This window comes from Anolis carolinensis, chromosome 1 (genome assembly GCF_035594765.1).
Source record: "Anolis carolinensis isolate JA03-04 chromosome 1, rAnoCar3.1.pri, whole genome shotgun sequence".
In the NCBI taxonomy this organism is placed as follows: domain Eukaryota; kingdom Metazoa; phylum Chordata; class Lepidosauria; order Squamata; family Dactyloidae; genus Anolis; species Anolis carolinensis.
The window spans coordinates 120,088,648-120,103,820 of NC_085841.1; the positions used below are offsets into that span (position 1 = coordinate 120,088,648).

Consider the following 15,173-nt stretch of genomic DNA (forward strand, 5'->3'; position numbering starts at 1 on the left):
ACTTAGTTTACAAAAGCTATGCTACTAACTTCTTTCTTTCTATTACTCTCAAAGTGCCACAAAATCCTTTTGCACCAAAGAAATATGTTTAGAAGCTAGATTATGCATTGCTAGGACTCCTCTATCCTCATATAACTGCATTTCTTCCATTTACAACGAATCCTATATTTAAACAGAAAAGCCTATCTTTTCCTGTGAATGAGTATAATTGCTATGGCTGCCATCATCCATGCAAAATTATTACCTGCTTTACTCTGATTTAAGCAAGTGCCCTCAGTGACCACACGTTATAAATTGAGTGTACTTTAATTTGCTTTTCTGTAACATGGTATTTGCAGCTCCTCTACCAAGAGGAATAGCACTGAAATGAATGAGCTAGAAGAAAGTAAACCACATTTCTCTAGAATAATTTGCTTTTGCAAAGAAGCAAAGATGTGGTATAATTAAACAGGGATGTCAGTGAACAAGGCAGGGACTTAAACAGGTGCATTTTAATTATCCATAACCAACTAAGATTAAGCAACAAGAAAATGATCCCCTGGACTAATGCATGAATGAAATAGGCTATGCATATTTACAAGAGGCACAGCTGTCACTTTTTAATGATAGCTGAATCAAAAAACACTGAGCTGTAACTAATTATTATAAGAAAGAAAAAGAGGAGGAAGGTAACCACAGTCTGGAAAGACATGTACACATAGTTTTATATTTGGTAATTCAAGGAAAGTCAGTGCACTACATTATTTAGCCTTGGCTGCTGCCTCACACTGATGTTCCATTCCAACCCACTTCCTTATTTTAATTCCTGGAGGAGGTTGCAAGGCTTATTACACTGTACAGTGAGCTTCTCTGCACAGTGAGCTTGCTTGCCCAAAAGAGGTGCCAGAAACATGAGCCAACCTCCAAGTTACCGTATGTAAAAATTGCAGTAGACATTACAGATATGCCAGTGGGAAGTCACTACAGGGGAATAAACTGCAGAGCCATTCAGGTAGACTGATTTTCAAATACTGAACATGAATAGGAGTATGGCTAGTAATTAATATTGAAGTCAAAGGAATTATCTGCAAAGATTCAATGACAGTATTGTGGTCTTCTGACTGCTTCATAAAGTCTGAGGGGTTTGTACTTAATGTAACTACTAATGAAGTGTAATTGTCTGGACTCTGCAGAAGAATAGGAAAAATAGTGTGGTATTATTTCGCTATTTGTAGGAGGTACTACTTCATCTACATCCCTCTGATATTTAAGGATTGAACATCATACCAAACTGTGAAGGGAGAAGTGACAGTAACCTGTCTGCAGTAGCTCCTGGGAGATGGATAGAGAGAACTTAAAATGGACTCACCCCACAGCATCAAGAATAAACAATGTGCTGTGTTTGTAGGCTCTAGCAAACAAATACCCTCCCTGATGTTTTGTCCATCTTGAATTATCAAGAGACTGTGTATGAAAACTCAAGTCTATTTCCCTGGCATGCTGGTTTAGGAACTCCCCAGTTCCACGTCAAAGATACACTTTAATTGGTAAAGATTACATCTCCAAGACAGCCTTTCTCCAGTGAAAGAAAATCCTGTATAGCAAGTGAAACCATGCTGTCTAAACAATTATATATGGTCTGCTGCACTACATATTCTCACCACAAGAGATTGAACCAACAGAGTTGTACTGAGAGAGACACAAACTGGCCCTAAACTGGTAGCTCCTTAATAGCTGCAAACCTTTACATGATTTTCAATGACAAAATGTTTCCATACAATGTGGCTTTGATAATAGTGCAAGGGTCTTCATACCTACAGGCGGCAGAGACCATGTCACATAAGGAACTATTCATGGGTTCATGCTGGCGTGTCCTCAAATAAATCTGGAAGGGGGGGGGGGAGACACATGTTCTCACTGTCACATGTGGTATGAAAATGTGACTAGGAATTTAAATTCAAGTGGAAATCATGCATATCTCCTATGCTATTTTTTGCTCTCCTACCAAGTCCTCTCTCCCTTTTGTGGTAAACATCAAAAATATTATTATTATTATTATTATTATTATTATTATTATTATTATTATTATTATAATATTTATTTATACCCTGCTGTATCTCTTCCAAAGGAGACAGTTTAAAATATACAAATATGCAAACATTAAAACAGAATTAAAAATAAACAGTATGAAAAAATCAGTTAAAATCCATTAAAACATATTCAAAGTTAAAAACCACAGCACCCCATTACTAGATCTTTAAAACCTTCATTTTTAAAAGCCTGTCTTAATAAAAAGGTTTTAGCCTGCCACTGGAAGGACAGCAGGGAGGGGGGCATTCTAGCTTCCATGGATGGAGAGATCCAGAGTTGAGAGGCAGCCATTGAGAAAGAAGGCCCGCTTTTTTGTTCCCACTAACCGGGCTTCAGATGGGGTTGGGACCAAGAGAAGGGCCTCTCCTAAAGATCTCAGGGCCCGGGCAGGTTCGTACAAGTGGGTGCAGTCAGCCAAATAGCATGGACCTGAACCTTCTAGGGCTTTAAACATGTGATACTAATTTTGAGAAGATGCAGTTCTCCTCTAAAATAAGGGTATTCCATAAAACCCTCTCCTTTCTGGTCATTCCCATGACAGGTCTGGGGCTGATGGGCATTGAACCTACAGAATTTCCCCGTTCCTTAGCAAACTTTTACGAGCAGAAGGAAATTTCCAAATGTTGCACATCAAAACCACAGAATGGAAAAGAAAAAAAAAGCTGTCAAACCACACCTAGCCAGAAAAAAACCCTTTAGCAGTTTTATTTGAGAAATGACTATATAGGGGCTTTTTTTTTGCTTTTTTTTTAGTTTTATCGCCCAATGTTCCATTGCCTCGAGGACAGAAGCTAGGCAATTTCCTCTGTCCGCAGTAATTTCTCTATGGCTGGTAAAGGTATTTCTGTGATTTATCCCGTCCACAGTTCCTTCTTCAGATTCAGCTGCCTGAGTTTCAATTAATCTCAACATCACTCAGATATCATTTTCCATTTCAGTCCGTGTCTTCCTTAACAAATTGATCCAGAACTCCAATGAGAGAGAATATGGATACTTGGCCTCATTCTCTGGATTGATTTTGTCCTTCTGCTTGCCTTTAGTTCTGTAATATTTCATTTTGCTCATTCCTAATCTTGAAGTACCATACTCATTCCAGATGTGGTTCTTGGATGTATAGAAACTATCAGCAGGTTTATTTCCTGGATCTTGTTGCTAGCCTTCTGCCAGTAAGTTTGAAAGAGGCACTGTTGACTGAATGTCCGTGGATCATCCAGGCTGGAGACATAATTATCTGCTAGCACCCCAATCTTGTAGGGTTGTTGATTTTGCTGATTTTGATGTGGAGTAGGGGTAAGGTATCTGATCCACTCACGGCAGATCTCCAGCATGCATTTCCTTTTGCTCTCCACGTCCATTTTCATTCCTTCTTTGGAATATGAATAGGAATCAAGAGATGAAAAGAGCACTACAGCTATGCCACTGACTAGAATTTGAAAGGATTATCTTGCTACTGGTGCTCAGAAGACTTGCAGGTATGCCTTACAAATGGTAGGATACAGATAAAGCATGTTTCATTGTAACATGAGTTGTCATTTTCAAAGCCACAACACACTTCTCTTGAATGGAAAGCTAGATTCTTCCAACAATAGTTTCACAGCTACTGTTAATAAAGAGCTCCCATCTCTTCATGAAATCCATTTCACAGGTCCTTCAGTTGAAGACAAAACATCTGAGTTTTCTGATTAAGTGTCACCCTCAATTTTGTCGCACAGGAAAACAAAGTGACAAGCACCTGCTCTTTCTGTGCTGGAATTCCATAAAGCCATTCTCCATATGAACAGTAACATTGTAAGGATTATTCATCTTTCCACTGCCTTGATTGGTTTGTCAAATTATTCTGTGTATTTTCTAGCCATCTGCAGGACATTTGTTACCACACTGGGTGCTGGCTAATAAGCAATCCCTGTGACATACCTGAACCGTAATACCAAAACCTCTACTTGCATTTCGCATGAGAGCCAACCCCCCCCCCCCCCCGCCCCCCAGGGGAAATGCTACTTACATAAAAAATAAAAAAGCTGCAATTCTGCTTCTGGCTGATCACTATTTCCTTGATCCAAGCCACCTTTTCTGCATTATAAAGTACTTCCACTTCTTTAATATTTCTCATTGATGCTTTCAATAAGCATAGCATATCTTCAAGACATTGTCAAAAAGTGGTAAGACATACTAGGAACTACAGCAGGAGTGGAGAAAATCTAACCCTCTGGATTTTGGTGAACCTTAATTCCCATCATCCATAACTGTTAGCTATGCTGCCTCGGGCTGATAGATGTTGTGGTACAACAATATCAAGAAAACTACACTTTTGTCATCAAGATGACTGTTGCATGTTATCAGCAACAGTCTACTTGTATCAGTGGTCTGAGCTAGACTGAAAAGCCTGTGGGCACACCTTATGTTAATTTACAATGCACAAATACTATATGTATAACAGGCCATCATCATTATTCCCATAAGAGAAAGACACGAAAGGATGGAATATGCTATCCTTTAGACACCCTTGTAAATGCTGCAAATGAAGCAAAGGGGGTTCACAATACAAATGTCACATGAAAGCAACCCAATCTAACAAAATAGAAACCAACAAGAACATATTGCAATGATTAATGTAAAATGGCCCAGTTTGCACAATATTTCACAATGTCGATGTAGAAGGACCCTAAAATAATGATGAGGAGAAACCTAACAAATCAGAAAATATAAATAAAGTTGTTGTTGTTGTTTTTATTATTATTATTATTAAATGTATTATTATTACATTTCCTTTTTGGAGTGAGAGAACGAACCATATCCATTTTTATGCTCTGATACCACAATCAAATTTACTAATTCCAGTTTTAGCCTTAGCCATTACTGTATTCCAGTAAAGTGATTTTAAGGTCACAGATGGAAAGCAAAGTGAGCCTGAAATACTTCCCTGACAGTTGCCCTCCCCATGTTTCCATTTGAAACTGCACCTTTTAATCTTCTCTCCTCTGTGATTTCTCACAGTCCTTTATGTAATCTGACTACATTTAGGAAGCTGTGAGATAGCTTTAGGGATTGAAGAATCTGCCAAGCTTGATCTAGCTCATTTTTCTGCAGTTAACAGATGCCAAAGTAGTATGGAATAATAGATATTTCCATGCACATCTCAAAGTATGCATTTTGTACACATTTTTCAAAACCTATTTTTGAGAAGAGACATATTTTTCTTCAGTGCATTTCTGTACACACTTTCCTATATTACAACAGCTGATATCAGCTTGCAAGTGTACTCCAAGTAAATTTAGTAGGTTTTCAAAACAGTTAGTTCTGCAGATTTCTCAAACATCCCTTGAATTTCTTTCAGATTATTAAAGTATAAATACTGTACAAGAGAAACTAAGTACTATAGTTTCTGAACTGATGTATCTCTATGCCCCTAACTGTTATCTAGAATAAGTTGCATTGTTTAAGATAAAATCAGTAAAGCACATTAAGTGAATACACTGAAAGCCAAGGGCTGCTCTAAGTAGTAACTGGAGGAATGAAAAATGGCACAGCATGATAGCTAAGAGAAAGATCTATAAGACTGTAAATTAATGGCTCAAATTATGCCTCAACCACACATGGCAATTTAGGCAAGCTGCAGTTCTCTTAGTCTTGCATTTGCTCACTGAAAATCCTATGATGTACAATGGGCAAGTATGAACAGGACTACATTCTTACATGGCTAAAAAGCCCCCTAAATTAATATTTCTTATAACAGTCATAAGGCAAGGGTAGGCAGATCCATCAAATATGTGTGATGTTTCTCCTCTCCAGGTCTCTTTTATCTTGCCTTCTTTCTCCCTCTTCATTCCTATTTGGGCATTAAGGTGACTCATAAATAAACCAATGTATTTCTTTCTTGTGCGTTCACGCTATCAAACACAATAGGAACTGCCAGATAACAGGTTTTTTTAAGTTTAGATAACAAATATACTCTTTAACCATTTAATCTGGAGCCATGTTGTTGCAATGAGTTAAAAACCCTTGCGCCAGATGGACTGCTGACTTGAAGATTGGGATGCTGACCTGAAGGTTGCTGGTTCAAATCCGTGAAACAGTGTGAGATCCCATGTCAGCTCTAGCTAGCTTTTACAGCTTTTCCTCATCTTAATGTCAGCTTTCTACAAAGTACCAGGAGCCCTGATACCCTGAGTCTCTGGAATGTCCTTTCTCTGGAAAAGAAAGTGAACTGCATCTGCTGCCAGCCTTCAGGACCAGTGATATTCCTTTTAAATAGGTGGCAAAGTCCCTTATGTTCTTTCTTTTTTGCTTGCTTGCCTTCCTCCTCCCTCCCTCCTTCTCTTTTCCTCCCTCCCTCCCTTCCTGTGTTTGCTTTGTTTTTGTGATTTTGTTCTGGGACTCACCAACAAAACATAGGTGGGCCCCATCAGCCAGTGAAATTTGAAGGAACCAATTTATGTTTAAAGGAATACTGAGATTCTGACCACAAAACGCTATCTCAGAAACATAAATGTCAAGCAATAATAATAAGCAGTGGCAGGACAAAGATCCATACCAGCATAAGCCCTATGTGCACATATTCAAATAATCCTCAAAGAATGAAAAGGAAAAGAAGGAAAACTTATGGTGGTTAAAAATAAGGTTGGTCGAGATCTATAAAAATTCTTTCCTTGGAGGAAAAGCAGATCATTTTCAGAAATCCACCTCTCTCCTCCCATCTTCAACAGACTTTGCCCACATCTCCAAAAATAAAACGAATTCTTCTCTTCTGTTTATCATTTAAAATCTCAGAAGTGTAGCAATCTCAGAAGGCTTCTCCTTCCTTGCCATTCTCACCACTGGGAAGAACTGTAATGCAGCATGTTTGTGACTCAGAGCACTGCCTCATGGGAGATGTGCAGATGATATTGAGAATGACCCCCCCCCCCCCCAATAAAAGATAGTTTATAATTAAGAAACTTATAAGTTTTGACAAGAACACCAGTCTGGAATGATATAAAAGGGGTCAAGTCTTGGCCAATTTCCAAAAGGACTAACAATAACAATGCTAGAATCCATGATACAAAAGGCATTGACCTTAGCCTAAACCAACAGCTAAACAACCCTGCTATTGTTACCTACCCCAGTCAATGATTCACAAACAAAGGGATTCCAATGCCTTTTGTCTAGCTGAGGTGAGGGACATTTACATTTCTATGCTCTGGTCTGGGAAAGCTAAAAGGTTAGCAAAGGGAAAGCCAAGAAAACAATATATTTTATAATATTGCACTTATTTTTCAAATCTAAAATATATCCTCTCTGTGTATTCTTGCCTCTTTGCATCTTCCTTGCCTCTCTCCCGCTTTCACCTCCTGCAGCCGACCACATGACCCCTGGCCCCAATGGCCCTTGGAGAGGGGCTCTTCCTGCCTTTTTTCCTTATAATTCATCCCTTTTTCATCCCACTGAATCCCATTCCAACCCCCTCCCCTGTGGGTGCCCCAGTTCCCTCGGTTGAGAGCCCCCAGTATCCACAAGGTTCTCTTGTGTATGCAATGTAATCTTTTATGTTTTATATACCACTTTGTAGTATGAAACCATCCAGCAAGACCTTGGTGACCTTTCATCAGTACCTCATGACGAAGGAAATCCCCTCCAGCTGCGTTCTTGGGCAACATCTCAATCATAAAGGATTCACTCACCCACCATCTATGGGCCAGTCCATCTCTACTGGCCCCATCATCTCCAGCTGTACAGAGGACAACAGGAATCCAGGGTACACACTGCTTGTTCTTTGTACAGCTACTTGGACACATAAAGAAACGAATCACCTGATATGACTACATTGACGACGGGAGATCATGTCCTGTTTTTCAAAATGCCATTTCCCCCTTTCCCAGGAACGAATCCTATCATTTTGGATAATATCCTGATATGGAAAGTAATGGACACTGATGCAGAGTCACCAGACCTGCATGTTCGGGGCTCATAAAGATAATAATCACAACAATAGAACTCAAGGGATTTGAGGGCCCCTCCTTGTTTGTCCCGGAGTTGGGACACTGTTGTCCATTCAGAACGCTGAGTATTCTTTGCTTGATATCATCTCCTCGCGCCTTGCTGGTCATTGAAAGGTAGAAATCTGCATTGGACACAGGGAACACTCCCTGATTGGCTGGCAGGTGCCACACCAGGAGGGAATCCCTCCCAACTAGATGTGACATCAGAGCGTCTTCATCAATCAGCATGGAGTCAACTCAAGCTGGGGCGGTGATGTCGAGCAGGAACGCATCAGCCCCTGCCCCCCAGCCTCCTCTGATTTACCCCCAGTCACAGCCAGGAGCTCCCCAGCTCTCGGGAACCTTGGCTTTCCTTCCTAGCCTACCCAAGCACCTCAGAGAAACATTGTTTCCATTTTACTGTGGAGGGAAACCTCTCTGCTCCTTTCCATTGAAGCTTTCTTAACTCCTGTTACTTATTAACCAACCAGCAATAAAAGCAGGGCAAAGACACTCTCCCTCTCCTCTGTCGGAGATAAGCCGTTTCCCTGAACTAAAATTCACTCCGGAGTCAATTCTATTGCTCCGGAGTCAATCAAGAGCCTGACAGTTATCCCAGATTATACCAAAAGCAGCCCCGATTCGCCTCTGCCTGCTCGGATTGGTACTTTTATGAATGAAGTCTCTATTTTATGAATGAGCACCAGCATTCCAGAATTGCTTGGAAAAAAATTGCTTTTTCTGAACTTTTATAAACTTTTATGAACTCTTAGATATTCAGGGACTCCTCTTCCCATTTTCCCGCATGAATTCCCGTGTAACCCGTACGTCTTTATCCCAGTCCCAGAGATTCCGATCTGCCTCTGCGCCTGACCGGGCAGAAAAGGAAGATCTGGGGTTCCCTTCTAAAGACACCCCCCCCCCCCCCATGGTAATACGTCCAGAGGTTAGAGCCTGGACATACAATCATGGAAAACATGTGTCTGTCCTCCCCAGCTCCATGGGACATTGGATTTACCTCAAAAATTCTCCCCATGGAGTTTCTCGTGTTTATTATTATTGTTATATTACTATTATTATTTCTTATTGCCCATATTACCTTTCCTGGCTGCAATGTCATTCCCCCATGTATGTATATATATAAAATTGAAGCGTAATGACCAAGGTTTGACCCCTGTACCAGGAAATGCTCCAAATAAGGACATGGATCCGCCATAGCTTAGACTCCCAAAAAAATTCCTTTATTGATAATGTCTTGCTCCAGGCTTTGGAGGACACTGGGATGTCAGACCACCTGGGGAGAGATTCCATAGGTATCACAAAAGATTCATTTCCTTGAGGAAGGGGGACCAGTTTTGACTGAGGCTACCCTTTTCACGAAAACTTGAGTCAACAGATAATTCCTGTCACCAACACAGATACAACCTGCAGGAGCCAGACTCAATTCACAAAACTGACCAAGACCTAACGGCCGACCCATTGTCCAAAGTCCGGTTGGAGATAATCTTGTCATCTCCACATGATACTCATTGTTTCCCTATAGCCACACCTCCTCCTCCTTCATTGGACGTCATAAGCGGCACTCGCTCGCCCATTGGATGGAGAGGCCAAGCCCCCTGGCAGCGCCTTCTCCCCAATGACGCCATAGAACCTCCTGGCAGTGCAGGGCTGGGAGGCGGGGAAAGGCAGGAAATTTAAACTTTGAAGTGTATAAAAAGTGCTGTTTCTACTATGAATGTATGCCAGTTTATTTCTGCATCATATTGCGACTGTCATCCTGTACCAGCTGGACAGATTAAAGCCTCGGTGGTATCTGCTTCTAAACGTTCTGGTGAGATTTGATCGGGATAAGGGAAAGCTACTTCTTGGGAACTCGGCAGGCGATTGCGCAATTTTTCCTTGCAAACCTTGCGCCAGATCCCCTCCGCTAGGAGAGATCCCCAAATTCTTTGATCTTGTCCTCAGCGGGAGCGGGAAAGACAAAGGATTGGAAAGTATAAAACTGAATGTTTGACTTGTAAATGGTATCTCAGCTTTCTTTGGCAGATTATTGCAAGCTGGCATCCACTTCAGTTGACTTGAATAAAATACCTTGGTGGCTTCTTCAACTGGTGAGATTTCTTGATTGGGGAACATTGGATTTAGCTTCATTTCACCAGGTGCACAGATCTACAGGTGGTCCATTGCCAGTACTGGCCACCTGCTTAACAGGGCTCAGTATCCACACTTTGGGTTTCTTTATCCACAGCCCGGATCTTACTATCCGTGGCGGGTTCAAATTGCTCTATTTCACAACTTCCAAAGGCTGGTAAGAAGGAAGGAAGGAAGGAAGGAAGGAAGGAAGGAAGGAAGGAAGGAAGGAAGGAAGGAAAAACCTAATCACCACTTCTGTGTTGATCTGTTTTTTAAAAAGAGGCATGTAAAAGAATAGAGTATGTTTTAGGATATGGATTAGCAAAAAAGTGTCGATAGTAAGCTGAGTGGAAACACTTTGCATGTTCAAATTTGGATGAGAATTAGAAAAGTAGGAGACAAAAAAACTCATCCTTTATTTTGGACTTTTTGAGTCTCCCCCTACCCCCTTCACTCCTGGAAAAAATCATTATCAAGCCTAGTTCAGGTAAACTTCATCAATCATTACTGAAGCATCTCCACAGACAAGCTTCACCTATATTTTGAAATTCAGTGCCAAGATTACAACATACAGTACACATGGAAAGATTTTCAAGAGGTAACGTTACACTTCAAAAATGATATTCTCCAGTGCCAAGGTGAAATCTATAACACTTAAATCTTTATGGCAGCTGTAAAATCTCAAGCATAATGGTACCTTATTGGCATGCTGCAACTCATCAGTAAATCGACAGACTTGTCCAAAAAGCAGGGATATTGTAGAGTTCCTTAAAGTGCTGCACTGGCCAAGCAAAACAAGGGCATGGGATATAGATTCCTGCATCTGAAACTGATGAAAAGTATTATTTAACAAACTTCATTTTGTTAAAAAAGCCTTGAGTGAAAATATAGTTAACACAATTATAAGACACTGAAAAAACTTAATGTCTAATAAAAATATGTTAGACTCTTCTTACTATGGTCTGTTAAGTGTATTTATTTAGAAGTTAAGTGTACTTAAGCTCAATAGGATTCACTTACTAGTAAATCTAAATACCACAAAGGACACTAGATTCTACCTGGCCTTAGAAACAAAGCAAGTTCAATTCTAGCATTTGGATGGGGAACCATTAAGGCAGTGGTTCTCAACCTTTCTAATGCTGCAACCCCTTAATACAGTTCCTCATATTGTGGTGATCCCCAACCATAAAATGTTTGTTGCTACTTCATAATTGTAGTTTTGCTACTGTTATGAATCGTAATGTATATATCTGATATGAAGGATGTATTTTCATTCACTGGATCAAATTTGGCACAAATACCTGAAACAACCAAATTTGAATACTGATGGAGTTGATTTTTTCATTTGGGAGTTGTAGTTGCTGGGATTTATAGTTCACCTACAATCAAAGAGCATTCTGAACTCCACCAACAATGGTTTTGTGTTCGAACCAAACTTGGCACACAGAACTCCCATGACCAACAGAAAATATTGGAAGGGTTTAGTGGGCATTGACCTTGAGTTTTTGAGTTGTGGCTCACCTACAGCCAGCCTTCTCTACCAAAGGGGTTCCTAAGACCATCAGAAATATTTGTTTTCTGATGGTCTTTGGCAACCCTTCTGATGCACCCTTTGTGACCCCCCCCCCCCCAGGGGTCCTGACCCTCAAGTTGAGAAACGCTGCACTAAGGGATTCCAGTTTCTTTAGGCTGCATCAGGAGAATACTTGTCACATATCAAGCTGTTGGGTTATCTAGCAATCATGCATGCACTTTCCATGTGGGATGGTTTATGTAGTTAGTTTTGTTTGTTGCTTAGTAACCTGAAGCCAAAGCTGCATTCCAGACTTGATGGCACCATTTTAGGGAAATGGGAAATGTGGGAAATGGGAGTATACTTCCTCGAGACTTACAGGAAGTGACATATGCCTTTAGAATTTGGGGCATAAAAGGGGAGACTTTCTTTTGTTCTCTCTCTCTTTGGCTCTCTTTGGCTCTTTTGCCTCTTCCTGCTTCTTGATCCTGCCATGCCATGCTGATGTTACTTTGTTACTTCTATGTTAAGAGATACTGTATGTAGTATCCTGAACTATATTCTTTTGGAACTAAGATGTTTTTACCTGTATGGCCATCATCATACAAGATTGTGAGTAAACATATTTTTGCTATTTTACTTTTGATGTCTCTGATGCTTATTTTATGCACATGACTCTTTAAAGGGAAAGGGAGGTTGGCTATTTTTTCTTTTTCTCACCTCCGCTCACATAAACCCCTAGTCTTCTGCGTTTTTGCTACTCTGCACCAATATCTAACCATATTGGTATCATAATCCTAACATGTTATGAATATATTCCTAATACAAGCACACTCCCACGTCCCCAGATCAGAGAAAAGGGTGCAGTTAAACCACAGGATATTATAGCATTGATTTCAAACAAGGAAAGGTTATTTTCTATTTGATGTTTAGGCCAGTCTAGGATCACAAAGATGACCTACCTCCATGGAGGTGTGTCATCTTTGTGATAAGTAATATTTTTAAAAACCCAATAATTGGAAGATAAAAAAGAGAGTATTTCTTTGTTTAAAAGAAACATTGAAATCCTGGATTTTTTTATTTTTTCAAACCACTTTGGAGAAGGACTTTCATAATATAGTCACTACTTTCCTAAACTCAAAAGCTGTAGCAGAAATCTGGGATGGCTCTACACTGTAGACAATGCTATTTGACACTATGTTAACTATCATGGCTCTATGCTATGGAATTACAGGAGTTGTTGTTTTACAAGATATTGAGCTTTCTCAGCCGAAGAATGCTGGTGTCTCACCAAACTATAAGTGGATTCCTTAGCATTAAACCAATGCAGCTAAAGTACTAACAAACTGCATTAATTCTACAGTGTAACTACATCCCTAGATGGCATTAATAGAAAGCCTGTGTCCATATTCAAGGTTGGTGTTTCAACCAGAAAAAAAAAGTTTCTGTGGAAATCTCACTACAGAAGAGTGTAACTGGTTTTCCTACACATCATAGCAAAAAGTTTGCATAATATCTTTAAAATGATCTTCAGATGAGATATAGTTCCCGCTTGCTATTATGATGGGGGGAAAGAACAAGTTATTATGTTCTGAACATTTACATGGAGAATGAGAACTTCTAGGTTTTAATGTCAACTTATCGCTATAGGGCTAAATTTAACAAGTCATAGGGCAGCAAATTATCAAGATTCTTATAACTCAGACCTCATCTACATCACCATATGATGTAGTTTGAAACTGCATTGTATGGCCAGTACATTCACATAATGAAGTTTAACTGCATTGAACTGCAATATATGGGTCTACACTGACCTTATAATACAGTTTGAATTGTATTACATGACAGTGTAGATGGGGTTGCAGTTTACTTTTATGGCTCAATACAGTGAACTGTGGTACAATGGCTGGAGGCCATAAATATCAATAAGATTCTCAGTGCTGGTTCATTCATCTTCCAACCAATTACTTTCCCCAGAAGTATGAGTAGTCTCAACAGCAATGTAATGAACATGAAGCAATTTGCACATTTAGACAGTATCAAGCCTATGTCTGCTAACCCTAATCCAAATCCACTGAATTTACACAATGCACCACAGTTTAAATACATAAAAAAACTTTCCCCAGTGACAGTCAGTTCTTCAGCCCTGTCAATCTTACGTTTGCTCTGCAATATTGCACTGTCACCTAATAATCATTCAGTATGCATCTTTTAATGGCTAATATATAAAATCTTAATGACATAATATTCTTTGCTTTATCTTTAAAATTACCTTATTTTATTACCTGCTTCCATGCAGATTTATGCCTGAAGCCAAAATGTATTTCTTAAAATGGGAGATATAAAAATGATAAACATAGAAGAATATCTCATTAATTCTGAGACTATTTGAGAGCATTTTGTGTTATTAGGCTGGAATTTGAGATGCCAGAGGAATTTCTTGGTATTAGATTTGACTTCTGGGAATGGCTGGACTATCTATAAAATGGAAAGAAATCTCTGCCTTTAAAATTTATGGAAATATAAATTTCATATAGCCCTATGGAAAATATTGTTCTCAAAAGTGGTAGCTGTTAAGCAAACCAAAAAGAAGGCAGGCATTTTGCATGTACAAATGCCCACAAGTCACTTTCAATTAGGACTCTCTTCAGAAAAATTAATATTATTCACTAGCATTAAAAAAAAACCTGGAAAGAGTGTGTTGTGAACAATGTGGAGATCATATACCTACTAAAATACAAGATTAGCCTGAATTTTCCATGCCGTAATCATTGCATACTTCTCTTTTGCTTCTTCTCCTTAAACCCATTATCTATGTCTGTTTATAAATAACCTCCCTTTCCAACTACACTGGTTTTATTTTGAAAGCAGATAATCACCACAGCTATAGAGAACTGTTATTTGCTGCTCATTCTGTGCAGTTGACCTCTGAATTAAATGACTATCATCTTCATTGTTCTTTACAAACTAATCTTTCAGTGGTGGGTTGAAACTATGGGATGGGAGCTATTTCTTTCATAATTACCAGTCATGCTGAAAGAATCAGGGAAAGGATTCACACAAACAGGGGTGTGAGCGGGTGGGGGGCAGCAAAAAACATCGGTTCTATTTTGAAAATTAGAGTTTAAAAGCAGATGAGTGAAACTACCGTATTTTTCGCTTTATAAGACGCACTTTTTTCCCCTCCAAAATAGAGGGAAAAAGTCAGTGCGTCTTATAAACGCAATCTGCGTCCAGGAAGGGAGAATGGGGTGATCTGTGCCGTCCGCGCGTGCGCACGGCACAGATCACCCCATTCTCCCTTCCTGCACGCAGATAGCCAGGAAGGGAGAATGGGGCGATCTGTGCCGTCCGCACGTGCGAACGGCACAGATCGCCCCATTCTCCCTTCCTGCACGCAGATCGCCAGGAAGGGAGAATGGGGCGATCTGTGCCGTTTGCACGCGCGGACGGCACAGATCGCCCCATTCTCCCTTCCTGGGAATCTGCGTCTTATCATCAGG

General features: G+C 40.0%; 1 protein-coding gene and 1 long non-coding RNA gene across 2 annotated transcripts in view; one reads left to right on the forward strand and one right to left on the reverse strand.

The window, feature by feature from the left end:
- The window catches only part of LOC103281139 (uncharacterized), a 59,381-nt gene extending 51,646 nt beyond the window's left edge, over positions 1–7,735 (forward strand). The window contains exon 4 of the long non-coding RNA XR_507586.3: positions 7,616–7,735. This is a non-coding gene — a long non-coding RNA (uncharacterized LOC103281139). The remainder of the gene's footprint in view (positions 1–7,615) is intronic.
- mei4 (meiotic double-stranded break formation protein 4) overlaps positions 1–15,173 on the reverse strand; it is a 117,432-nt gene that overhangs the window by 50,212 nt on the left and 52,047 nt on the right. Inside the window, exon 4 of the mRNA XM_008122016.3 lies at positions 10,855–10,986. Coding sequence (XP_008120223.2) covers positions 10,855–10,986 — 132 coding nt within the window. The remainder of the gene's footprint in view (positions 1–10,854; positions 10,987–15,173) is intronic.